The following is a 27,616-nucleotide window of genomic DNA, read 5'->3' as shown; positions in this document are numbered from 1 at the left end:
TGCTGTGTGGACATGATACTCTTTGGTAGCTTGCTGGGCTCTCCAAGAGGAATGGAGGAATCAAACCCGGGTCAGCTGTGTGCAAGGCAAACACCCTACTCGCTGTGCTATATAAAGCTTTTGCCTAAATTAATACTGACCACATAAAATTTGGGCAAAATTTTTTCCTAGTGAGAAAAAAATGGTTTAGCATTAATATTTTTTTATTAGTATGAATAGTCTGTGCAAAGTTTTATCACTATCACTATCACCACGTTGTTCATCGATTCGCTCGAGCGGGCCCAGTAACGTTCCCATTCGCCCATTCGTTCCTGTCACATGCTAGTGTAGCCCGATGACATATTGGGGGCTCCATCAGAATCAGGGGAATGAGGACCACTCATTGTTATTGTTTTTGACATACAAGTACGTGAGGTTAGCTTGTCAGGCTCTGCCGTGTGGGCAGGATACTCTTGATACTCTTGGTTTGCCGGGCTCTCTGAGAGGGATGGAAGCTTTTGGGGCAGCCTCTAATCACCTTTACAGTTGTTCCTAGTCAGGCATATAGGCGGGTATGATACTCTCAGTAGCCTGCCGGGTTCTCTGAGAGTGAGAACTAGAGAATAAGAGGTCCGGGAGCTTGGTTTTAGAGTCTCTGGATCCTGGCCATTGATGGGGTTACACGACAGTTGGTGGGTGTAACTGTCTAGCTACTGGAAGGTGGGGGAGCTGGGTGGAGGAGGCCCAGTCCTGAACCGACCAAGCTTGGAGATCTCAGCCCGGGGTTCTGCACACCTGGGTTCCTCTGCCGGTTCCTCATCCAAGCGTGTGGAGAGTGGTCTCAGCATGGCTTTGGCTGGGTCCTGGAGGTCTTCAGCTGTCGGGGCTCTGCTCAGGGCGGAGAGGGAAACTCAATCCGCCCTTCTCCAAGGGGCCCCGGTGAGGACAGCCAGGTACGGGAGCAGGAGATTCTGCCTTGTTCTCTTCAAAAAGTTTATATAAAGCCATAATTTATTTCCTATTTTAAGAGTCAGTCCCTAAAAGAATTTTTTAATCACAGATATTTATATCCCTTTCATGATGTTTTGTTAACTGAAAAGTAGATTTAAGAACAAACACTATTTGGTCCTTATGTTCAGTATTTGACACATTTTAATTATTCATATTCCAGAACTGGTGTAAAGACAGGATCAATTAAATAGACAAGTAGACTTTCCAGGAACTGTAGCTTAAAACTGTGGTGAGTTTCCTGGGAAAAATCACAGAAAAAACTGAACAACGAAAAAAAAATTTTTATAGCTTTTATGCATGATACTTGTCACGTTTAAAAACAATGTCTGGGGCCAAAAAGGTGCTGGCATTATGTGCAACTTACCCAAGTTCAATCCCTGATACCACATATGGAAACTGTTGTAATCTACTGTACCTCAATTTTAAAAGAGCTAGATCTTAATTTCAGAATCACCATGCACCAGCTAAAAAAGAATATCCAAAAACAATACCAAGTAATTGTAAAATTTTTGTTCTGTTTTGGTTTTGGCAGTCATTGTGAGAGATGCCAGGGATCTAATCTAATCCAGGGTTGTATGAAGTGTAGACTGAGCTATCTCTCAGTCTGACTATTCTTACCTGTTAGGATTCATTTTACTCTTTCTTTCTTACAAAACATTTCACTGCATAACTGTGGAAGATTTTATGTCATGTGTTTTTCTTCTGCAAAAATGTAATAGTGAGTCCATTATATGAAATCATTTAGAACTGTGCCAGTTTTATTTTAAAAAAGTGTGGTGGATTGTGCTGTGAATTATTCAGTGAAATAGAGTAAGAATACATTCTGACTTACCTAGCTATGATTTAAATAGAACTTAAAGATATAATCAATGATACCTTATAAAAATAAATCAAAAATAAAACTAGTAAGTAATAATGAAAGATAAAGATAATAATTTTAATATGCTATTTGGTATTTATACTGGTATCGATGGGCTGGAGCAATAGCAGAACGGTAGGGTGTTTGCCTTGCAAGTGATCGACCTGAGTGACCCAGGTTTGATTCCTCCGCCCCTCTCGGAGAGCCCGGCAAGCTACCGAGAGTATTTCGCCCCCACGGCAAAGCCTGGCAAGATACCCATGACGTATTTGATATACCAAATACAGTAATAACAAGTCTCACAATGGAGACGTTACTGGGCCTGCTGGAGCAAATCCATGAATGGGAGGACAGTGCTACAGTGCAGTGCTACTGGCATTGATACAACTAAAGCATCAGGTATGAGTTGATAGTTCAAAGGACTCCATGCATGTTTGACATATAGGAAGCCTGGGATGGTTTCCAACACTACATATGGTCCCCAAGCACTGCCAGGAATGACCCCTGTACACAGAATTGGGAGTAGCCTCTAAGTACCACACGGTTCAGGCCTCCAAAATAAAACAAAAAATTTTTTAAATTTAAAATTTTTAAATCAATATAAAAGATTTAACTCAAAGATTAAAATGTCTTATACTTGCAATTTGTTAACCAAGCCAAAAATAGAGTAGAAAATTGTTAACACAGCCTCTCGGAACTGATTTTAAGTTTTTATTAAAAGGTCCACATTTGAATACAAAATAACATAATGTGAGACTAAACCCATGGAAAATAGAGACAAGGGCCAGGAGGATTGCTTCACAGTTGGAAACCTGCATCATGAGCTGGGGAGAAGGCAGCTGGGATAGAGAAGGGATCACTAAGTCAATGATGGTTGGAAGGATCATGCTGGTTGGAGATGTGCGCTGAAAGCAGATAAAGGACCAAACATGATGACCTCTCAGTATCTGTACAGCAAACCATAATGCCCAAAAGTAGAGAGCGAGTAAGAAGGAAAGTGTCTACCATAGAGGCAGGGAGTGGGGTCGGGTGGGAGTGGCAGAATGGGTGTTTGATCATTGTATGACTGAAACTCAATCATGAAAGCTTTCTAACTATATCTCACAGTGATTCAATTTAAAAAAGGGGAAAAAGAGGGGCCACAATTGAAGAAATTCATTTCAATACTTCTATTATCACTGGCCTAATAATAAATCATTGTAATATAATGAGTAAAATGATATGTACTATGACTTCACCAGTTTTTCAACTATTAAGATAATTTATAAAACTATATTTTAAAAATTAGATAAAAATATCAATTTTTATAATTTCAAGTACTTCAAATCACAAATAGAAACCATTAATTCATCCCCAAGTACCAAAGCAGAATTAAGAAGCATATTAAAAATAATATAATTCAAAGTATTATCAGTCATTATCAGTTTTAACCACTGACATTATTGAGAAGGCCTACAAAAATACTTAAGAACTGGCAAGTTAAATGGACTAATTCACCACTATTGTATTTGCACAGCTCACAAGTATCACTAAGTTGGGTGGGTTTTTTCCCCCTGAATATGATGAGTGACTGTGCTATTATCAGAGTAGAAAATATACAACCATTAAGTCCAAAATCTATATGACAACTACTGGGGCAAACAATATACTCTGGTTTATTCAGTCTCTTTTTAACTTGTTTTCCCATATTAATAAGGTTGGAAAGCCAAAAATCTATATTTTTTTAAATATTTCTTTAATTAGAAACATGTGACGTAGGTTGTATTTCCTATATCTTCAATGAGAAAGTAAGAGGATGACATTGAAGGGCAGGTGGGCTATTAAGGCAAACACCACAAATGAAGCTTGGTACCTGGGAGCTAAGCATGACACAGGCATTAGAGTGTTCTCCTGAGATTATAAACTGGCTTAGTTCTAGGTAGGCCTGTTCAGGCTTTCCTGATGATTATAAAAGTACTACAACCCATTATTAACTGTCTTTCTGTTTAGACTAGCCCTGAAGAATCTGCTTTCTATGATTGAGATCCTAATCAAACAACAAAAAGAAAAGTAGTCAGCTCATTAGCTTACCAATTTGAAAGAATAGAACACATACTGGGAATGAGAACACATACTGGGAATCATTTCTGCTTTTATATAGATGAAGCCTGATAACAGATTCCAAGGGAAATTACAGAAAGATCTTCTTGAGAGTTACTCTCATTTGTAACAGACACAACAATTTTCCCAATATGATTCTCTTTCCTCCCCGCAAAATATTAAACCTTAAAAGAAAAAGTGCAAAGTTATGGATACTTCAGAGAGGTACAAAAACTGGGAAACTGAAAACAAGTTTATAAAGAGTTCTTGTGAATAGGTAGTGATGACGCATAGTTCTAGTAAAAAGCACCATCAAGGTTTCTAATAATATTGCATAAACTTGGTTAAATTATATGTATATGTGTATATATAAATAAACCAGTAAGCAACGATATTTATATTCTATATATTTAAGTATATATATACACACACACTCACATACACACACACATATATATATATAAATACACACACACACACACACACAACAGCCAGAAATAATGTTGGAGTTCAACCTGGTTTAGGGACACAGCCTACTTATTTCTATTATATTTCTGAGTTTCATACCTGAGGAATACATGAGGAGGCTCAACATTAAGCCTTGTTTCTTACCTACTATATATATTTAGAACATATACATCTATATTCTAAAATGTGAGAATTTGAGTCCAGAAGTTCCTATGTGTTGCTGATCCTCACCAGAATAGTAGATCAAAAGAACATCCTGCTAAATTCCATAACCAGGTCAACAGGTTTAGTGATGTAATTTTTAATTCCACTTAAGTAAGCCCAAATTAGAAGAGGATGAAGAACTGTAATGGGCAGATAAAAATAGAGTAGTAAAAACTAATAAGTGAGAGAATGTGCTTAGAAGAGAAAAGAGAAAAACTGTAATGGTTTGGACACATTCAGCATAAAAGCAAATTACCATGTCTTTAGTAGGTCATCTTAAACTGTAGTTTTAGTTTTCCATAAAAATAAAATAGCTCATAAAAAAACTCTGAATCATTCAGAAAAGTTACATTAAGTTCAGCAGTAAATACATCATTTTTAAATATACTCTTCCAAGGAATTTAGATTTTAAAATGTATTTTGTGAATTAATATAAATTTATAAATTCTTGATACTAGAAAAACAAGTTATCTAAGGTAACTCAACAAAGCAGGGGTTCTCAAACTTTAGTGAGCAACAGAGAGCTAAAAATATAGATTCTTGGGCTCTAGATTTAATGACTCAGAGTTTCTGAAGTGGGACTCATGAGGTAAATCTGGGTACTCAAAAATTTGCATTTTTTAAAGAGGCACTTCAGTATTTCAGATTACTCCTATATTCTCAGTGTGTGGTCGTTAAATCACGAAGAAACTAGCCATAAGCATTTTATATAGGTGAAGATTTTAATATAATAACATTCACAAATCTGATTTCTATTTTATCTTTTTTCATAAGTATATACATATATAGCACAGAAATATTTCCATGTATGATGCAGTTGTTTATCTTTTTTTATATATCAAAGGAAATCAAAGAAAGCACGTATTAACTAACTTAATATAAAGCAACCAGTAAGAGATAGTATTGGAGTTCAATTTGATTTAGGAGAACATTCTACTTATTTCCATTATATTTTTGAGTCTCATACCTGAACAATGCATGAGAAGGCTCAATATTAAGTTTTGCTTATGTCTACCAAATAAAATAAAAAACCCACTGCTTCTGTAGTTTACGTGAAGCCTAATAATAAACATAATACACAGTTCTTTTAAGAGACCAAATTATTTAAATTTTCTAACATGAGGCCTCCAAGCATAGTCATCTAAGCTCACAGAGATAAAATAATTTCATAAGAAAAATGTAAATTCAAGAACAAACCTCCAACCCCATCAAAACATGGGGAGAACAAATGCACAGAAACTTCCTCAAAGAAGAAATCCAAATAGCCAAAAGGCACATTAAAAAAAGCTTTACATCACTAATTATCAGAGATCCAAATCAAAATAACAATGAGGTATCATCTTATACCACAGAGACTGGCACACATCATAAAGAACAAGAACAACCAGTGCTGGCGAGGGTGTGGGGAAAAAGGGACTCTCATTCATTGTTGGTGGAAATGCCAACTGGTTCAGCCTTTTTGGAAAACAAAAACGAACATTTCTCAAAGAACTAGAATTTGAACTTCCATATGACCCAGCAATACTACTTCTGGGAATATTTTCTGGGGGTATAAAAAAGCACAGTAGTAATGACATCAGCACTTGTATGTTTGTTGCAGCACTGTTCAGAATAGCCAGAATGTGGAAACAACCTGAGTGCCTGATAATGGAGGACTGAGTAAAAAAAAAAACAACGGTATATCTACACAATGGGATACTATGCAGTTGTTAGAAAGATGAAGTCATAAAAATTACTTATAAGTGGATGGACAGGGAAAGTATCATGCTAAGTGAAATGAGTCAGAAAGAGAGGGACAGACACAGAATGACTGCACTCATTTGTGGAATAAACATAATGTGAGACTAACACCCATGGACAATAGAGACATGGGCTCTTTTGTCCAGGAGGACTGCTCCACAGTTGGCAGCCTGCCTCATGAGCTGGGGGAGAAGGCAGATGGGATAGAGAAGGGATCACTAAGTCAATGATGGTTGGAGGGATCACTCAGGATGGGAGATGTGTGCTGAAAGTAGATAAAGAACCAAGCACAATGACCTCTCAGTATCTGTATTGCAAACCATAATGCCCCAAAGTAGAGAGAAAGAAGGAAAGTACCTGCCACAGAGGCAGGGGGTTGGGTGGGGTGGCAGAAGGGATATTGGGGACATTGGTGGAGGAAAATGCACACTGGTGGAGGGATGGGTGTTTGATCATCATATGACTAAAACTCATCATGAAAGCTCTGTAACTATCTCACAGTGATTCAATTTAAAAAAATTGAAAAATGTAAATTGTTATGCTGGTCCTTTCTCCATTAAGAAACATTTGATTCTTGTAAATTTTGCTGAGTAGTGACTCAATAAAGGTAGAAAGACAGAACTACTACTATTTTGCAGTAGAAAGTAACATAGAGGCTGTAAATGTCCTATTATAAACACTGTCACTGTCACTGTCCTCCTGTTGTTCATCAATTTGCTTGAGCTGGCCCAGTAACGTCTCCATTGTGACACTTGTTACTGTGTTTGGCATATCGAATATGTCACAGGTATCTTGCCAGGCTTTGCCGTGCAGGCGAGATACTTCCGGTAGCTTGCCGGGCTCTCCGAGAGTGGCAGAGGAATCAAACCTGGGTCGGCCAGATCAGCCACATGCAATGCAAATGCTCTACCTACTGTGTTATTGCTCCAACCCATTATAAACTCTATGGTTGAATAAATAAGACTTCCATCCTATATTAGTGAGTTCCATCCAAATATAAACAAATTAAGAAATATAAACAAATACAAGAAAATTATTTTCTTATATATAAAGCCTGGAAAGCTACCCATGACATATTCTATATACCAAAAACAGTAACAGTAAGTCCACAATGGAGATGTTACTGGTGCCTGTTCGAGAAAAATCAACGAACAATGGGAGAACAGTGTGTATTTGAGGTCAGGTTAATTTCCTATAAAATATGAAAGAGCAGATCTAATTACACTGAAAATCCAGGGTGTGTAAATATCAGAAAAGAATTCTATTTTTTTTTGTGCACGGGGTTGGGGGAAGGTAGGGGTTGCCTCCCAAATGGTGCTCAGGGAACCCAGAGTTATCCAGGGCCCAAGAATATGATGCTACTTGTGGCCTATAGTGCCAGCGACCACCTACGCCACCTCAGAGCTTGAGGGCCACCAGAGCTATATATGGTGGTGTTGCAGGTCTTCAGGGCGAAAATTGGTGACACTTGGGGATCCATGCAAGGCCAGGTGCATGCCTTGCTAATAACTCCTATACTATCTTCCCAGTCTCACAAATGAATTCTTTATTTAATAATGTGTGCTGCTGATTAGAATTCAAAGTATCCAAATTTACCTAAACTTCAGTAGGGCCACTCTGTGCCCCCTTTTTTTTTTTTAACTATGTCTCATCTTTCATTTTATCCTCAAGCCTGTAGTCTAACCCAGTTGTTAACAAGAATTCTGCTAAGTCAGTTCCCCATCGCCAAAAGTCTTTCTTAGTAATTTTTCCACCTACCACCACTCCCCTCCCTACTGTGCTCCATAGCTATAAATTATTAGCTGTCTTCACTGTACTTGAAATTGAGCTCAGTTCCATACTGAACTCTCTTTCCCCCTATAGTAATAGTTCTAAACAAAAATCTATTCTTACTACTTTATCTACTATCCAGCTGTTTTTCTTTAGTACTACTGACTACAGTTTAAAATAAAAATGATTTAAATTGAATTAGGTAATAACCCCCCCCCAAACATTCTTTGCTTTTGGTTTTGAAGATTATAGTAAAACCTTCTTCAGGGCCAAAAACAAAAAGAAGGGCTCCTTTCCCCTATTCCTATCACTAAGTAAAGCTTGGAGTTTAAAACATCACAATCTTGACCCTATAAAATTAGAAAAATGGAGGAGCTGGAGAGACAGTATATCAGGTTTGCCTTGCACACAGCTGACCCATGTTGAATCCCCAGCACCACCTATGTTTCACTGAGCCCCACCTGAGTTCAAAGCACAGAGCACAGAGTAAAGGGGAGACTTTGTGTAGCCTTAAAACCAAAGGAAGAAGAAAAAGAAAAAAGTAGAGAAATGGAATCAGAAAAAGTAATTGAATTTGACTCAATCTAGTTTAATTAATACTATTATTCCAAAAAGGTTAAAAGCCTCTATATACATTTTAAACTATTAAATATTTGTTAATATACTATATCAGTATGGAAATTTAAAATACCACAGCTTGACTTATTTTGATCAACAAATTTAGTAAAATACAAACATTAAAGAAGAGTAATACATTTGAAATGTAACTTTTTTCCTGAAGTTATAAGTTATGTGTTACAGTATTACATATATATGAAATCACACTGTGCAGACTAATGATCTCTAAATTTTTTCCATTTTCAAATTAGCTTTTTAACAATTCTTTTAAGGTAATATAAAAATTTGAGCTAATCAAACAACTCAAGGAGGTCATGTTTTGCATGTAGGAGACCCTATTCAATCCTTTGCACTGCATGGCACCCTGAAGACTACTATGAACAATCCTACTTAATCTTAAAGTAGGGACTACTCTAGCTTTATATTCAACCCTAGAGTATAAAGCCAGAGTAGCCCCCAACATAGATATAAGTATGACCTTGAGTACTGCCAGGTGAGGTCTCAGAATAAAAAAGACAATGTTTTCATTTTTTGAAGTATAAATGAGGAAAGTAACATTAATCAATATTTACTTTATGCTAGGTTTTATGTACAAGAATGTTTTTCACAGCACCCTGTATTTTTCCAATAATAAAACTATAATAGCAATCCTACATTTTGTAAATTTTTCCTAATAGTGAATTTCACAATAAACATCATGAATGCAATTACTCTTATACAATCATCATTGCCAGGATGTCTCAGAATAAGTTAATGCTTCCATTTTATCTATGCTGAAATTAATATTTTGGCCACAGCTGACATCTCAAATAAATGAGCTGCAGCATTAGATTGATAATTGTGAGTTATTAACTATCCAGATTGGACTGACACACAATCAATTCAATTATTCTGTAAATTGCAAATAATCTATAAACTGGGTCAAAATACTTTTTTCCCCCAGAGACTAGGTAATAATCCATTTGACATCAGTAGTTGAAGGTTACTGATCAGAAAAACTGAGAAAATTAAGGGTGAGTAAATAAATCAATGTCACCTTCAAAAAATTCCAAATTCATATTTAACATTGTTGATAAAATTCTACTCAAGAAAAGATCTTTAAATACGATGATAAAATATAGTAAACATTTAAAGGCAACACTAGGTCTGACACTCTCTTAAGATCTTTATGTAAACTAACTCATCCAATTCTTTCAGAAGTCCAATTATTATCCCCTTATCACAAACAAGGAAACATAAGTTCAAACTTTAAGCAAACTGCAAAATTTCATACAGAAAATACAAGTTAAGGTCCTTTTTCTCATAGTTATTCATGAGTTTCTGGATTTAATTCCTTGCCAAAAAACTGAAAACATTATAAAAGATTATTCATCAAAACTCTATTATTTCTGAATTAGAATCATATATAAACCAAAAAATATATGCATGTGTATATATTTATTTTTCTGTGTTCAGAAATTTGAAACACACATAAAATACTATTACTAATATTTAGATTTTTACTATATGTATCTATACACAAAAACCTTCAACTTTATTATAAAATAAGTTCTAAGAAATAAAGTGGTTATATCAAAGATTATATGTACTGATGCTGAAACTAATTATATATATTTATACATAGTGTCAAAATGCCCCAAACAAACGTTGGAACAATTAATAGCCCTACCAACAATGTGCAAACTAAAATGCAACTTCTAATGAACTTGCAATATATATATATATATATAAATGTATAAAATTTAACCATGGAAATTTGTTGAACTGATAAACTGTCATTCTCTTTACTATCTGTATCTTAAGAGGTATGCTAAAGGACTTTATGATATGAACAAAAACATATCTGAAAAAGCACTACATCTAGGAAACTGGTAATTCCATTACCACAGATAATCGGGGCCAACAATGTGTATTACCACACATCCTTCGTGCCTCCCCTAATTAGCACAATACTATCAAAATAAGCCAAATGAAATTGAGGCCTATTCAACATCCAGATTCTCTCACTTCTCTTTACTGTTTAAACCATTTGATTATTAATTCTGCTAACCACAGTAGAAAAGTTTTAAGTGATATACCAGATGCCTTGGTTATTCAATTTTTCTAAATCTCATTTTTTCAATTGGTAAAATTAGACCAATTTGGAATTTACGGGTCAGAATATTTAATCTGGACTGACAATTTCCTAGCTGTATTATCTTAAGCAAGACATTTTACTGATTTAAGACTACTAAGGAAACTTGGTCTCTCAGGTGGTTCTCAGGGAGCTTGGTAGCCCCACCAGTAACACTCAGCCAACAGGACTAAAGATTATCCATGCCACTCTGACAGTGCTGAGGAAGCCCAGAATCACCCCATGATGCTCAGGGACCATGAGGAGCCAGGTATCAAACCAAAGCTGGGAGCATGTCTAGCTGCGCCCTAACCACTGCACCATCTCCTGGCTCCTACCTCTTTAAGACTTAATATGGAATACATAAGCTAATAGGTGTATGTCACAAAATAGACATTTAAATGAGAAACATTATTTCTACTACTATTTCCCACCCAAAAGCATAAGTTAAGAAACTGCAAAGTTTTGGGGTCAGAGAGTTGGTACAGTGGGTAAGGTGCTTGCCTTACTCGCAATCAACCCAGGTCTGATCCCTGGCACCCCATTTAATCTCCCACACCCACCAAGAGTGATCTCTGATTGCAGAGCCAGGGGTAAGCCCTGGGCACTGGTGAGTGTGGCTTGAAAACAAACAAACATAAAATCTGCAGTCTTAAAGTTCCAAATCAGTATCTCTTGATTTTATTGTCATTGTTGCTTAACATTTTTGTGCCACATCCTTCAGCAGTGCAAAGGGTTGCTTACTTAAGGGGCTATTCTTGGTTCTGTATTCAGGGGTCATTCCCAGATTGCTCAGGGGATCATGTGGTTCCAGGAATCAAACCCAGAGGCTCTATATTCTAAGCACGTGCTCAACTCATTCAATTATCTCTCTGACCCAAAATACATTTTTAAAGCAATTTTTAAAGACTTCTTGCCAAACTTAAACTAGCATTTTCTGAGCACTTAATAACTACCAAGCACGGATTTAAACAAGTATTTAAACAATATGATTGTCAGCAATGAGAAGACATGACCACACATGAGGCAAGATGCAGGAAGAATATCCCCATTTAACAGACGAGGAAATAGAGGCCCACAATGAAGTGAACTTCTCAGAGCTAGGAAACAAAGCAGCAAGACTACAAGACTATAAGTGTCTCTTAACCACTTTGACTATATTAATTTTCTGGTACTGCATACAGCAAGGTATGTATTCAGAAATTAGTATTTAAGCTCCAAATTATACTTGAAGCTGACCTTTTTGTTAATGGAGCTATGTAAAATACCTACTATTAATATATTATGCACACAAAAGGTTATTTAGTTATCTTTATAACACCCATATCCCCTTATTCAACATTTTCTATTTTATTGCCAGCAGTTTCTTGACATTTTCTAAAATTAAAGAGCTTATTGATTGAACAATTAGGTTAAAAATGCAGCTGAATAATAAGTCAACTACTTTGGTTATAGCAAAAACAGAACAAATATTGAAAGTAAAAAATAAAAAAAATAAGATGATTATTGTAGCCCTACTTACTCAATTTGGTTGGCATTATGAATACAAGAAGTATAAGGGATCAAAGTAAGTTGAATGAAAATGACTAGCGTAAGTATGGTTCTGATTAAATTCAGAAAAAAATTTCAGGGCAACATTTTAGGCAAGATTCATTTTCTTCCAGGGCTGCAGTAATAGCACAGTGGGTAAGGTGTTTGCCTTGCACGCAGCTGACATGGCCGACCCGGGTTTGATTCTTCCACCCCTCTCAGAGAGCCTGGCAAGCTACCGAGAGTATCTTGCTCGCATGGCAAAGCCTGGAAAGCTACCCGTGATGTATTCAATATGCCCAAAACAGTAACAATAAGTCTCATAATTTGTTGTGAGACATTACTGGTGCCCGCTCGAGCAAATCAATGAACAACAGGAGGACAGTGCTACAGTGCATTTTCTTCCGAAATTTTAAAATGTATCCTCAATCTTCAAATATGAGACTCCTAGAAATTTCTTCAAAAAACAAAACTATTTTATGGGCCAGACTGATAATGCAGTGGGTAGAAAACTTGCCTTGCACACAGCTGACCTAGGTTCCTGGTATTACATATGACCCACATCTTGATTTCCGAGCACAGAGCCAGGAGGTTAAGCCCTGAGCATCCCCTGATATATATAACCCCTCAAACCAAATAAATAAATAAATAAAACTTTCTAAAAGAGCACATATTTGCAGAATTTAAAAATCCATATATATGTAGGCACTGATTATATTGCTTTCCTTGTTGCTGCTGATTTTCGCTGTATAATAACTTCTATGAAGCAAGGCATGTTACTGGCTTTGTTACTATCTGTAATTTATCTTTTAATAAAAGTGGCCTATTTAAACTGAAATTTAACCTCAGATAATGACTGGAATAGGAATTTTCAAGCAATTCAGCTCACTTATATTAGGACCGAACATTTCTTCTATTTCTGATATTGTGTGGTAAAATGAAATATACACTTCAACAAGCATTTGATTTGGTGATTTGTATTATAGTAATAAAACTTCAAGGAAAAGGGGGAATTTGTAGGGTAATGAAATTTTATTTAAGTCTAATCTCATAAGATGTATATTACTGTTAGGGAAGACACCAAGTGTGCTCCTTTATTATTGTACTATTTTACCATTCGCCTCTAATGATCAAAGAATTGGACTAAGTTACTTGAAGATAACTAAAAAACAATATACCAAATGAAAGGCATACCATTATGGCTTTTGTAAAGACATGTTTTATGCAAAAACAAAATAAAAATAAGCCAGGTTCGATTCCTCCGCCCCTCTCAGAGAGCCCGGCAAGCTACTGAGAGTATCCTGCCCGCACGGCAAAGCCTGGCAAGCTACACGTGACGTATTTGATATGCCAAACACACTAAGAACAAGTCTCAAAATGGAGACGTTACTGGGCTCGCTCGAGCAAAATTGATGAACAACAGGAGGATAGTGACAGTGATTCTTAATGAAAATTTCAAAGCATGGATATTTCATCGCATGAGATAGTCACAGTGTACTGCTGTCCCCTCAAATTTTCTTTATGTCATATGACAAGCAAACCTAACTATTGTTCAATGCCAACACACTAGAAATGGTCAATATATTCTTTGAGAAGGAATGTTTCTCGCTTTCATCACTCATAATACAGCAACTCTTTATTTATGTCATACGACAATCAAACCTAACTATTGTTCAATGCCAAACACACTAGAAATGGGCTGGAGCGATAGCACAGCGGTAGGGCGTTCGCCTTACAAGCGGCCAACATGGCCGACCCGAGTTCGATTCCTCCGCCCCTCTCGGAGAGCCCGGCAAGCTACCGAGAGGATTCGATATGCCAGACACAGTAACAACAAAAGTCTCCAATGGAGACGTTACTGGGCCCGCTCGAGCAAATCGACGATCAACGGGAGGGCCTTTACCTTTACCTTTATTGTTCAATGCCAAACACACTAGAAATGGTCAATATATTCTTTGAGAAGGAATGCTTCTTGCTTTCATCACTCATAATACAGCAACTCGTCAGCTGGCACTGGATATATATCCATAAAAACAACAAAAAAACAAACACTGTCCTCCCGTTGTTAATCGATTTGTTCAAGCGGGCCCCTGTAACGTCTTCATTTTTTTGAGACTTACTGTTACTGTGTTTGGCATATTGAATATGTCACGGGTAGCTTACCAGGCTCTGCTGTGTGGGAGAGATACTCTCAGTAGCTTGTTAGGCTCTCCGAAAGGGGCGGAGGAATCGAACCCGGCTCGGCCAGGCTGGCTGCGTGCAAGGCAAACACCCTACCGCTGTGCTATCGCTCCAGCCCATATATCCATAATGGTTAAATAAAACAAATGACTCAGGTTTACATAATTCACACACAAGTATCGCTAAATATATTAAAATATTTCCTAAAACCAAAACTTAAGACAAAGTTCACCTTTTAAAGAAAAGTTCAAGGGTTAAAGTGATAGTACAGAGGGTAGGGAGCTTGCACATAAATGCCCTGAGTTCAATTCCCAGCACCCCATTTGTTCTCCTAAGCCCACCAGGAGTGATCCCTGAGTGCAGAGCCAAGATTAATACCTGAACACTGCAGGGTATGGCTCAAAAACAAAATGAAAAAAAAGTTCATAGCAACTTTATTGGAGTTGGTGATGTGATAAAGGTAAAGGTAAAGGTAAAGGCCCTCCCGTTGATCGTCGATTTGCTCGAGCGGGCCCAGTAACGTCTCCATTGGAGACTTTGTTGTTACTGTGTCTGGCATATCGAATACTCTGGTGATGTGATATTATAGTAAAATTAATACAATTCAAAATTTATAAATCAGAGTAAATATTACTAAAAATGCTAAGGAATGTACAGTGGAAAGAAAAATATATCAGTTTTCAAAACCAGATATGAAATATACACATTAGAACTTCAAATAAAATTATCACCTTTCCTGAACTATCTAGTTCTTATCCTAAAATTACAATGTTTTCATCTGTTAATGTGACATGATCAAGCTGATAAATGAAATCTAAATAATTGCATATTCTGGCAAAACTAGAAATTTACTGAAATCCTAGAAAAACATGTCTACAACAGATGGATCATTTAGAAAATAAATATATCAAAATGTCTAAATGAGTACAATTCTAATTTCCCAGATTAAAATAAGTAAGTGATCCACTTTCCAAGAATCTGTGACACTAAGAAGGTAAACAAGGAAAAACCTGAAGATGCACACAAGCATCTGGTATGATTTTTTTTTAAAGTTATACTTTTAAGTTCTCTGTTAAACATACTAAACTTAGGAAAGTCCTTACCAGTTAACTTCTTGGCAGGCTGGAGACGAACACTGATAGACTGATGTGTGAGTAAGGGGGAGGATGGAAGAGAGCGAGACATGCCCTCCATAATCCGAATGTGCTGCATACCTTCACTCACTGGTAGTGGTGGGACTGCGTAGTCTGGCTCAAAAGCACAGTCGCTTTCTGTGGAGATGCCACCTATTTAAAAAAGGATGGAACAAAAGACCTGGTTAGGAAAGATTCTTCCACCTCCAGTACCAGTCTGGGATGTTACAGAATGGCATATACTGATACGGATTTTCACTGTGAAAAGCCAAACAAGGTATTTTCAACACATACGTTCATTCATTTCTGTATTTTCTAGGTGCTACACTCCAGTTCTAGCACTAGGAAAGTAGAGTTGAGTAAAACTGGGTTTCTTCCTTAGGAGAGGCTCACTCTCTCATGAGCAATACAGTCATTAAAAAAAAAAATTACAGTACAATGTATAGTAAGAGTTACAACTGTGGCAATGGTCTTCAGTGTCTTCCCCTAAGACAAATATGAATGATAATATTCACCTGCATGACAATTAAGCATGAGCTATTGTTAAGAGAACCATAGTAGCTCTAGTTCTTAGCCCTCACCCCCAAGAAAGAATGTAAAAAAATACAAGTGTGTAGGACTGACATAATAATACAGGGACCTTTGAATCTGCGTAAACCATTTTTAAAGAGTTAAGATATAGGCTAATTATTTCATCGTATGTATTTTTCTTGTAATGACAAATTATGTACTTCAGACCAATTTTTGTTGAAGATAAAACATGACAATGCTAGGATTTTTTACTTAGTAGCACCCAAGAGGATAAGAAGCTACTGACAGGGGCTGGAGCAATAGCACAGCGGGTAGGGCATATGCCTTGCACACAGCTGACCCGGGTTTGATTCCCAGCATCCCATGTGGTCCTCTGAGCACCACCAGGGGTAATTCCTGAGTGTAGAGCCAGGAGTAAACCCTGTGCATCACCGGGTATGACCCCCAAGAAAGGGAAAAAAAGCTACTGCCAGTTTCATAGATCTGAGAAGTATTAGAATACAGAGAGAAGCAAGGGGGTATAGGGAAAATTATAGCGCTTTTTTTTGTCTTGAAGTCTAAAAAGCTACTCTCTGAGATTATGAATTAAAATTAGACTGTCTTTATAAGATTAATGTTCAGCTCCAAATGTCTACCATGACACTAAATCAAGGCAACCTTGGATTGTGACTGCCAAAACAAACAAATCTTGTTAGAGGAAGACATCATCATTCATCATCATCATCATAGATCTCAAATTATTTCCACAATTCTTCATGTATAATATATGATGATTAATGGCACTGTAGCACTGTCCTCCTGTTCATCGATTTGCTCAAGCGGGCACCAGTAATGTCTCCATCGTGAGACTTCTCGTTACTGTTTTTGGCATATCGAATATGCCACGGGGAGCTTGCCAGGCTCTGCCATACGGGCGGGATACTCTCAGTAGCTTTCCGGGCTCTCCAAGAGGGACTGAGGAATCATACCTGGGTCGGCTGAGTGCAAGGCAAACGCCCTACCTGCTGTGCTATTGCTCTAGCCCAGACGCTTAATAACAAAAATAAATGAAAAAAGGAAACCAGAAAAACTCTGAGAAAGTCTCATAACAGATACAGATTATGAAATAAGAAAGCACAGAATTAAAAGTATTATTATGCTTAAAAATGTCATAAAATAAACTTACAAAGAAATTTCAAGGAATTGAGTGATAGTACAGTGGGTAGAGCATTTGCCTTGCACATAGCCTACTGGGTTCTATCCCTGGCACCACAAATGGTCCTCCAAGCACCCCCAGCAGTGATTCCTAAACGCAGATCCAGGAGGAAGCCCTAGCACTGCTGGGTATGGCCAAAACTACCTCCCTCAATTTCTTTTTAATCAGGAAGGTAAAAGATCCTTTTACAACACTGATAAAAAGAAACAGAAAAAAAAGGGAAGATAATCTGCATTTATAGCAGAATAGTTAAAATGACCATAATTCCAATGATCTATAGACTTAACGCAATCTGCACCAAAATTTAATGCCATTTTTGAAAGAGGTTTTAAAAAATCCTAAAATCCATATGGAACTACAAAAAAAAAAATCCTGAAAAACTACAGCAATCTTGAGTAGAGAAACAAAGATGGAGGCATTCTGGTTTCAAATTACAAATTTATAGTAATCAAAATATTTTGGTAAGCGCATAATATCAGACATGCAGCCAAAGAGATCAAAGAGCCATGAGTAAGCCCTCCCACAGCTACATGTAGCCCAAATACTGAAAGAAAAATAGGTAAAAGGTAAAGGTAAAGGCCCTCCCGTTGATCGTCGATTTGCTCGAGCGGGCCCAGTAACGTCTCCATTGGAGACTTTGTTGTTACTGTGTCTGGCATATCGAATACTCTCGGTAGCTTGCCGGGCTCTCCGAGAGGGGCGGAGGAATCGAACTCCGGTCGGCCATGTTGGCCGCTTGTAAGGCGAACGCCCTACCGCTGTGCTATCACTCCAGCCCTGGATTTTATGAAACTCCTGTAAAAGACTTAAGGGAAAGCTCCTTAATTGGTTTTGATTGCTTTTATTTTAAAAGTTGATATCAAAAACACAAGAAACAAGAAAAAATAAATACCAAAAATCCACTAAAAGTTTATGCACGCAAAGGGAAAAAAAGCAAAATGAAAAGGCAATCTAAAGAAGGGGAAAATATTATGAACTATACACACATATAATAAGGGGTTCTGTCACTGTCACTGTCTTCCCGTTGTTCATCAATTTACTCGAGTGGGCCCAGTAACGTCTCTATCATGAAACTTGTTGTTACTGTGTTTGGCATATCAAGTATGTCCCGGGTAGCTTGCCAGGCTTTGCCGTGCGGGCGAGATACTCTCGTTAGCTTGCCAGGCTCTCTGAGAGGGGTGGAGGAATCGAACTCAGGTCGGCCATGTTGGCCGTTTGCAAGGCAAACGCCTTACCCGCTGTGCTATTCTCAAATATAAGAAACATGTAATAGCAAAAGTCAATACCCCCCAAATTTCATCTTTTTAGTTTTTTCATTGAGGTATCTGAATTTACAATAGAACTGAAATCAGTTTTATACTTGAAGTGTTGCTAAACCAATTCCCACACCCACGTACCAAGGTTCCCCCCACCACTATTCCACAGTCCATTCCCCATCCCCATCACAAGCAGCTTCTTCAGGCCCCACTTCTTTTGATCCTGTTTCAGGATTTGTTTCCTGTGGAATTGTCTAATCCCTTTCTCTTGGAGGCAAAGCTGTGGGTAGGTGGGCACCACATACCCCTGTGCTCAGTGTTTACTCCTCGCTCTGCACTTATGAAAGATCACTCCTGATGCAACCCTATACATGCTGGGGAAGAAATTCCAGTCAGCTGCATGCAAGACAAGCACTTTATCACTGTACTAATTCTCTAGAACACCCAATCCCTTTCTTAAAACATTCCATCAACAGGACCAAGATTATCTGATATCAGTATTTCACTTACGTCTTCATTTTGCTTAAAATGATGCCATCCAATTCCATCCAAGTTGCAGCAAACTGAAAATTTTCAGTATTTTCTCATGGCCTAGTAGTATTTCATTGTGCTAGCTCTACAGATGCTTGCAGACCTTTGTTCTCTGGAGTCCTAAATATAATAGCCAGGATACCCAAATCTTGGGCCATTCTTTTTCTCAGTGTACTTTATGATTTCTGGTCTGATCTCAAGGTCTTTGATTCACTTTTAATTTTGTGTAAGGTAAACTATATAGATCCAGATTCATTTTTTTACATGTTGTTATCTAGTTTTCCCAACATCCAAATTTGCTGAAGAGGCTATTCTACTCCATGTAATGTACCCAGCTCCTCTGTTAAAAATTAGGTAGCCAGAGATCTGGGGATCTGTCTCTGGGACAGAGTCTATCCTTATTCCAGTACTACATTGTTTTGATTACAATAGTTTTAAAGTATAGTTTAAAAGTTAGGTAATGAGATAACTCCTGATTTCTTTGTATAGTTTTGACTGTTTAGGGTATTTTATAATTCAATACAAACTTTATTACTGACCATTCTAACTCCATGAGAATGTCATTGGAATTTTTTTCTTTTTTGGGTCACACCAGATGATGCACAGGGGTTATTCCTGGCTCTACACTCAGGAATTACTCCTGGCAGTGCTCAGGGGACCATATAGGATGCTGGGAATCAAACCCGGGTCAGCCGCATGCACGGCAAGCCCTACCCGGTGTACTATCGCTCCAGCCCCCTGTCACTGGATTTAGATGGAGATTTCATTGTGTATATATATGTATATAATAATTTAGGTTAGGATGGTCACTTTGACAATATTGATTCTTATAACCCATTAAAATGGAATATTTTCCATTTCCTGAGGTAGGCTTCTCTTTTGTATGTTAAAGAGTTTTCATAGTTATCTTTTGCTGATTCCTAGTACTTGATGCTTTTCAACATTATGCTGAATTGAGCATACTCTTTGATCTCTTTCTCTTCTAGTACATTATCAGCACAAGGAATGTGACTGGTTTTTTTGTGCTGACTTTGTAGCCAGTTAGTTGGCTGTATTATTTTATTTTTTCTAAGATGTTTTCAGTAGATGCTTTAGGGTATTCTATGCATATTATCATGTCATCTGCAAACCAAGATAATATGACTTCTTTTTCAATTTGGATGCTGTTGATTTATTTTTCTTGCCGGACTGCTGTTGCTAAAACTTCTAATACTATATTGAATAAAAGTGGTGGTGGGGAACATCCTTGCCTTGTACCTGACCTCAGATGGAATGCTATCTGTTTTCACAACTGAGAATCATACTGCCTGTGTGTGAGTTGGCTATTACTATCTTGAGGAAAATTCCTCACAACCCTATTTTGTTACAAATTTTGATATGAATGGATGTTGGACCTTTGTGAAAGCTCCTCACGCGTGTGCAGGGATTACATGTGAAAGGAGCTTTTTGTATGGATACAGACCTTGTTGAAGCTTTCTTTGTGTTAACTGACATGATCATAGTATTTTAACTTTTCATTCACTAATGTTGTAAACTACACTCAGTGATTTGTGTATGTTGAACCAATCTTGCATTCTTGGAATGAAACCCACTTAACTTCAATGTTGTAGTCTTTTTTGATATGCTGTTGGACTGGGTTTGCTAATACTTTGTTGAGATTTTTGTGCTTGAGATTTTGAGATTGATGTTCATTGGGAAGATTGGTCTGAAATTTTCTCTTTTAGTAGTATTGCTCGAGCAGGCCCAGTAACACTGTGAGACTTGTTACTGTGTTTGGCATACTGAATACATCACGGGGAGCTTGCCAGGCTTTGCCGTACGGGCGAGATACTCTCGGTAGCTTGCCGGGCTCTCCGAGAGGGGCGGAGGAATCAAACTCGGGTCGGCCATGTTAGCTGCGTGCAAGGCAGACGCCCTACCTGCAGTGCTATCTGCTTTGAGCATTACCGTGATATTGGAATTCTGCTGCTGTGTCTTGCTACTGTGTTCTTTATGTCTATAAATTCTACTTCAATGTATTCTTTAATATTTTTGCACCTGTTTTACTTTTTTAAAATTTGAATATTATGATTTGATTCAGTAATTTATTTTTAAACACCTTTCTAAATTGAACAAAAACTAGCATTTTGACCTGGGTAGTGTAATATTTCAATCGAATATTACAATAGTATGAACATCATAATGGTATAAGATGAAGAGCACAATTCTTATAGTTTTATCATAAAATGCTTAATATTTCATAAGGGTAAATCATAGCAATTTGTTCAAATAGAAAGGTTTATTGAAAAATAAAAGAGAAAGAAAAAGTAACTACCTACATGGGAAGGAACTCAGTATAGGACTACGTTTAAATTATAATAATTTTTTTAAATTAACATTACGTTCTAGAACAATCTGCAAAACAACCATAATTACTGGTGTCATGGTTAAATAAGAATAGTCAATTAATTTTAAGAACTTAAATATGAGACTCAGTGAACAGAGGAAATAGAAATCTAGTAGGACAACCATTAAGTATAGTTGTGTTAATGCACTATAGCACTGTCCTCTGTTGTTCAAGCGGGCACTAGAAATGTCTCACAACAAATTGTGAGACTTGTTACTGTTTTTGGCATATCGAATATGTCATGGGGAGCTTGCCAGGCTTTGCAGTGCAGGCGAGATACTCTCGGTAGCTTGCTGGGCTCTCCAAGAGGGGTGGAGGAATGGATCCCAGATGGGCCACGTGCAAGGCAAACGCCATACCTGCCCTGCTATCGCTCCCACTGTGCTTTTGCTCCAGTTGTATTAATAACTCCAATGAAATTGTTAGGAGTTATCAGTATCAGAAATTGAAGACATAACTGCAGAGTTTATAAAAGATAAATTATAAATATAACACAAAGACATAAGAAGGTTGTACTCAAAAATCTAAGAATAAACATGCCATGTAGGTTCTAAATATAATGGTCTGTGTTATATTACTAAGACTGATTCAATTTCATGTAAGAGAAATTACAAGAAACAAAGAGATTCATAAACAATGATTATGTCTACAGTAAAAACTGAGCTTCAATGAACACGCTGTATTGTAACAATTAAAAAGAAACCAAGATTAGAAATGTAACTGAGAAATAAAAATTTTGTTAGATACAGAAAAATTTTGATTCAGCTGAAGAGAAGGACAACATAGAGGGCGGGATCCACAGATCCCGAAGGGAAAAAAAAAAAACAGGTTCCAAAAAGAGCCGAGATCATCGGGAAGCCCCAGATGGGGTAGTTACCGCATCCCGCCTCCCCCAGATGGAACCCCGGTGACCAGAAGCCTCTACAACCACAGCTCGAGTATGCGGGAACTTGGACTTTTCCTCAAAACCGCGCGGCCACTCACGCGGCCGCGCGACATCTCTCTATATACAAAGTGATCCATGGGAAGTAAACCACCCAACATTTCTCTCTGAAAATCATAGTTAAGTTTGGAGCACGGCCACAGCCCCAGAAACACAAGGACTTAATGCATAACCCAGCAGCTTGGAGCAGAAAAGTGAATGGGCTATGCGTTAATCCAGGCCATCATGACTGTCCGGAGGGGAAAGGGTGTTGCCCCATTCGCCCTCTCCTCTCTGGAAAGAAAGATGGCGGCCACATGGGAGCCTTGTGGACAGCAGGTATGAGCCGGGGGTGTGGAGGCGACTAAAACCTCATGGGAAAGGGGGCGTTCCGGTCCGTCCTTCACGCCCTAATGAGGTCACCAGTTGCCCCCTGCGAGTGGCTCTCCAGCACGGCCACAGCCCCAGAAGCACAAGGACTTAATGCAGAACCCAGCAGCTTGGAGCAGAAAAGTGAAAGGACTATGCGTTAATCCAGGCCATCATGTCTGCCCGGAGGGGAAAGGGTGCTGGTCCCTTCCACCCTCCTCCCTCTGGAAAGAAAGATGGCGGCCACATGGGAGCCTTGTGGACAGCAGGTATGAGCCGGGGGTGTGGGGGCGACTAAAACCTCATGGGAAGGGGGGGCGTTCCGGTCCGTCCTTCACGCCCTACCGAGGTCACCAGTTGCCCCCCGCGAGCGGCTCTCCAGCATGGCCATGGCCCCAGAAGCACAAGGACTTAATGCAGAACCCGACAGCTTGGAGCAGAAAAGTGAACGGACTATGCGTTAATCCAGGCCATCAGGTCTGTCCGGAGGGGAAAGGGTGTTGCCCCAGTCGCATTCTCCTCTCTGGAAAGAAAGATGGCGGCCGCATGGGAGCCTTGTGGACAGCAGGTATGAGCCGGGGGTGTGGGGGCGACTAAAACCTCATGGGAAGGGGGGCGTTCCGGTCCGTCCTTCATGCCCTACAGAGGTCACCAGTTGCCCCCCACGAGCGGCTCTCCAGCATGGCCACAGCCCCAGAAGCACAAGGACTTAATGCAGAACCCAGCAGCTTGGAGCAGAAAAGTGAAAGGACTATGCGTTAATCCAGGCCATCATGTCTGCCCGGAGGGGAAAGGGTGTTGGTCCCTTCCGCCCTCCTCCCTCTGGAAAGAAAGATGGCGGCCACATGGGAGCCTTGTGGACAGCAGGTATGAGCCGGGGGTGTGGGGGCGACTAAAACCTCATGGGAAGGGGGGCGTTCTGGTCCGTCCTTCACGCCCTACCGAGGTCACCAGTTGCCCCCCGCGAGCGGCTCTCCAGCACGGCCACGACCCCAGAAGCACAAGGACTTAATGCAGAACCCAGCAGCTTGGAGCAGAAAAGTGAACAGACTCTGCATTGATCCAGGCCATCAAGTCTGCCAGAGGGGAAAGGGTGTTGCCCCATTCGCCCTCTCCTCTCTGGAAAGAAAGATGGCGGCCGCATGGGAGCCTTGTGGACAGCAGGTATGAGCCGGGGAGTGGGGGCGACTAAAACCTCATGGGAAGGGGGGCGTTCCGGTCCGTCCTTCACGCCCTACCGAGGCCACCAGTTGCCCCCCACTAGCGGCTCTCCAGCACGGCCACGACTCCAGAGCACAGAAACCAATTTCTTAACTATCTGACTTTCAGCAGAAATACTTCCAGGGTCAATAAGTAAAATAGCAGAAATCCAAAACCAACATATAATTCTTGAACCCAGCTATAGAAAGCAAATCACTTCACAATGCTTTTTCAGCATGTCTGATTTGGGGGTGGGGGGGTAAACTCTAAATAATAGTGGTGAATCTTTTATTGAAACAATGAATCTAATCAAAGCAGATAGAGTGTTAACTAGAATTCATCTGCCCCACAGGGACTGGGAGGGGTGGGGGGTGGGGTTTTATTGGGGTTCTTCATGGTAAAAAATAAGTTTTGGTAAAGGGAAATGTGCTTGATATTTGCATGACTGAGACCTAAACCTGAAAGCTTTGTAACCTTTCCCATGGTGATTCAATAAATAAATAAATAAATTTAAAAAAAAAAAGAAAAATTTTAGTTTGAGGCTTATAAGAATTCTCTCAAAATTATAAGAAGTAGGATCAAAACAGAAAAAAACAAACAGTAGGAAGATATATTCTGAGAAATGAGCTCGACCAACTTATAGCATAAAAAAATCTTAGAGAACAGATGCCCACTGTTTATTTTAAAATCAGTGAACTTGGGGATCAGACAGGTAATCCGGGTCTAAGGTGCTGTTCTACCACACTGCTGTTGGATTTATGGCACCGGATACGGTCTCCTGTGTGCCACCAGAAGAGATCACTTAGCACAAAACCAGGGACAAGCCCTGAGAACTGCAGGATGTGGCCAAAAAAACAACTAAACAGTAAAATTTACTCATTCACTCATGCATGTGGTACCCCAAAAGTTAAAAGGTGAAAGTCCAACTCCTTGCAAGATGATATTTGAAAGTGGCAACTTCCTGAAATAGACTGATCCAGATGAAGCTAGAAGAGTGGTAACCACAGTAGAGAATGCGTGTACTGAAGAGGAGGGAATGTCACAGTTTGTGTCCTGTCATTTAAGTGCATAGAGAAGGCAGTCCTCTACTCATCTGAATGTTGTCACCAGAGTCGAATATACTGACATACTCATGTTAGACTTCCTTCTTTGAAACTATGACTGAATTTTTAGGAAACAGGAAAAGAAATCAGAAAAATATTTTTCACTGAACACTAGGAAAATACAAGATATCTGAACACTATAAAAATACAAGATATCTTGTTCATAAAAGCCAAAAAGAGGGAATAACTCAACTGTATGGGATCAGAGAGTATAGCATGTAGGGTGCTTGCCTTGCATGCAGTCAACCAGGGTTCAGTCCCAGCTACCCTCTGTGATCCTCCTGAGCACTGCCAGAAGTGATCCCTGAACACAGAGTCAGGAATAAGCCTTGAGTACTGCTGGGTGTGGTTTAAAACACACAGACACGCACACATACACACACAATGCAAAATAAATAAAAACCAAGAAGTATTAAAACTGTAATTGGTGAAAAGATAAATAAAATGTGTTATCTATGCAACGGAATATTTTTCAGCAATAAAAAAAGACCGAATTAATTTTTTATATTACTGATAAACCATGAAAACATTATGGTTATGAAAGTGAAAGAAACCAGATAAAGGGCCAGGGAAATGGCTCAAAGGGCTAGAGTGCATACTTTGCATGCAGAAGCTTCAAGCATAATCTCTGGTACCGCATGATTACCTGAGCACTACAAGGCGTGGCCCTAAACAAAACATGCCAGATACAAAAGGTCACATGTTTTACAATTTCATTTATAAGAAATGTTCAGAACAAGTAGATAAAGAACCAAACATGATAGCCTCTTGGTATCTATATTGCAAACCACAATGCCCCAAAGCAGAGAGAGAGTACAGGGGAAATTGAATGTCACAGAGGCATTGCTACAGTGTTACAAAGGCAGGGGGAGGAATACTTGAGACATTGGTGGTGGAAAATGGGCACTGGTGGAGGGATGGGTGTTCGATCATTGATCATTGTATGACTGAAACTCAAACATGAAAGCTTTGTAACTGTGTCTCATGGTGATTCAATTAATAAAAAAAATTAGTTCAGAACATACAAATTCAAAGAAAAAGCAGACAAGTATTTCAAGCTGTAAAGAAGAGATGGGAGGTAACTGCTTAATAGATCCAGAATTTCTGAAGTTGGGGAAATAACTTAAAGGGCAGAACTGAAGCGCCCATGTCACATGTAAGAGGTCCAGTTTCAATCCTAGCACTGCAAGAATTTCAGAGCTCTTATGGAAGTGATACCTCCCAGCACCATGATAGGAGTAGCTCCTGAGCATCTTGGGGTACAGTCCACCCCCACGAAAGAAACAAGATTTTCTTTGAACATATTGTTGCATAATAACATAAATGTACTAAAGTCACTTTTTAGTGCCTTAAAATGGTGACTATTAATTTTAAAATGATGTAGTTATTTACAACCAACTCATTTATCTATTCCAACTAGGAGCCTCAAAACCAGTTAACTTATTCCTATCGTATCTTTCAGCAACAAATCAATTAGCAGTTCCTCAGATTATCAACCTATAATATATTTCAAGTTTACATGTTCTCTCTATTTCTCCTGCTACTACCATAGTTTAAATCACTGTTTCTCTACCTTTTTCTGACTGTGGCTGCCTTGTGACCTTGTTTCCTTCCTGCAGGCTTCCATTTTTCACCTGTGACCCCTTTGGAATGCATGTCCCCTTCCAAAATGGTCCCCAATTTGGAAAAGCTAGAAAAGCTAGACTGGAAAAGCTAATCTAGATCACTATTACGTTTTCCCCAAAATGCCTATTAGTAGAAATATAGAATTCATTCTTTATTTTTAGATTTCACAAAATTTACCAAGATAGGTCTTCTTCCTTCTCATTTGTCTCCAGGTTTTTCTTTCACTATGCTAATTCTTTTCTTTTATTCTTTTTTCCTCCCTTGAAATTGTCATCTGATGAATACTGTACCTATTTGACGTATTTTTCAAGTCTCTTTCCCTCATAATAGATTTTTAATCGTTAGGCTTTCATCAAAAGACTTGAGACTGACTTACATCATAGTATTTTACAGGTTTACAAATGAACAGGCATTTCATTAGTGTAATTCCCTAACTGAAGATCCTTTCATAAGAAAATTCAGCAGCTTATTTTTTAAAAGCAATATATCTATAAGAGTGCATTCCGTTTAGTGAAGCACCTCTTTTCACCTGAGCTGTTCCCATATTAAAATTTAGCTGGTAATTTTAGAATCTGATAATACTCCTTACGGAATAATATGGAATAATTAGTGCACTCTGAATGCCCTAGTTTACTTTTCTGCTTAAAAATATTTTTCTCCATTTTCTTTGTCCTATAAATTGTGCTTGAACTGATTGTAACTATAGAGAAACAACTAAAATCATGTTTAAAACAAAGGAAAGTACTGGTAAACTTTACAGAATCTGCTTAATTACCCTAGAAAAATGAACATATTGGTCCATTTTTCTAGGG

At 38.5% G+C, this 27,616-nt stretch overlaps 1 protein-coding gene across 6 annotated transcripts in view; it reads right to left on the bottom strand.

Moving 5' to 3' along the window:
- Positions 1–27,616, bottom strand: part of TANC2 (tetratricopeptide repeat, ankyrin repeat and coiled-coil containing 2) — a 413,565-nt gene that overhangs the window by 239,114 nt on the left and 146,835 nt on the right. For 5 of the 6 annotated variants that reach the window (XM_056126689.1, XM_056126692.1, XM_056126691.1 and 2 more), the window contains one exon: positions 15,656–15,838. In XM_056126689.1, the coding sequence (XP_055982664.1) occupies positions 15,656–15,838 (183 nt within the window). The remainder of the gene's footprint in view (positions 1–15,655; positions 15,839–27,616) is intronic. The other variant, XM_056126693.1, reaches the window with a different exon arrangement.

This window comes from Sorex fumeus, unplaced genomic scaffold (genome assembly GCF_029834395.1).
Source record: "Sorex fumeus unplaced genomic scaffold, SorFum_2.1 ptg000063l, whole genome shotgun sequence".
NCBI lineage: Eukaryota > Metazoa > Chordata > Mammalia > Eulipotyphla > Soricidae > Sorex > Sorex fumeus.
The sequence above is the reverse complement of the archived record's forward strand: the minus strand, read 5'-3'. Positions and strand labels throughout refer to the sequence as shown.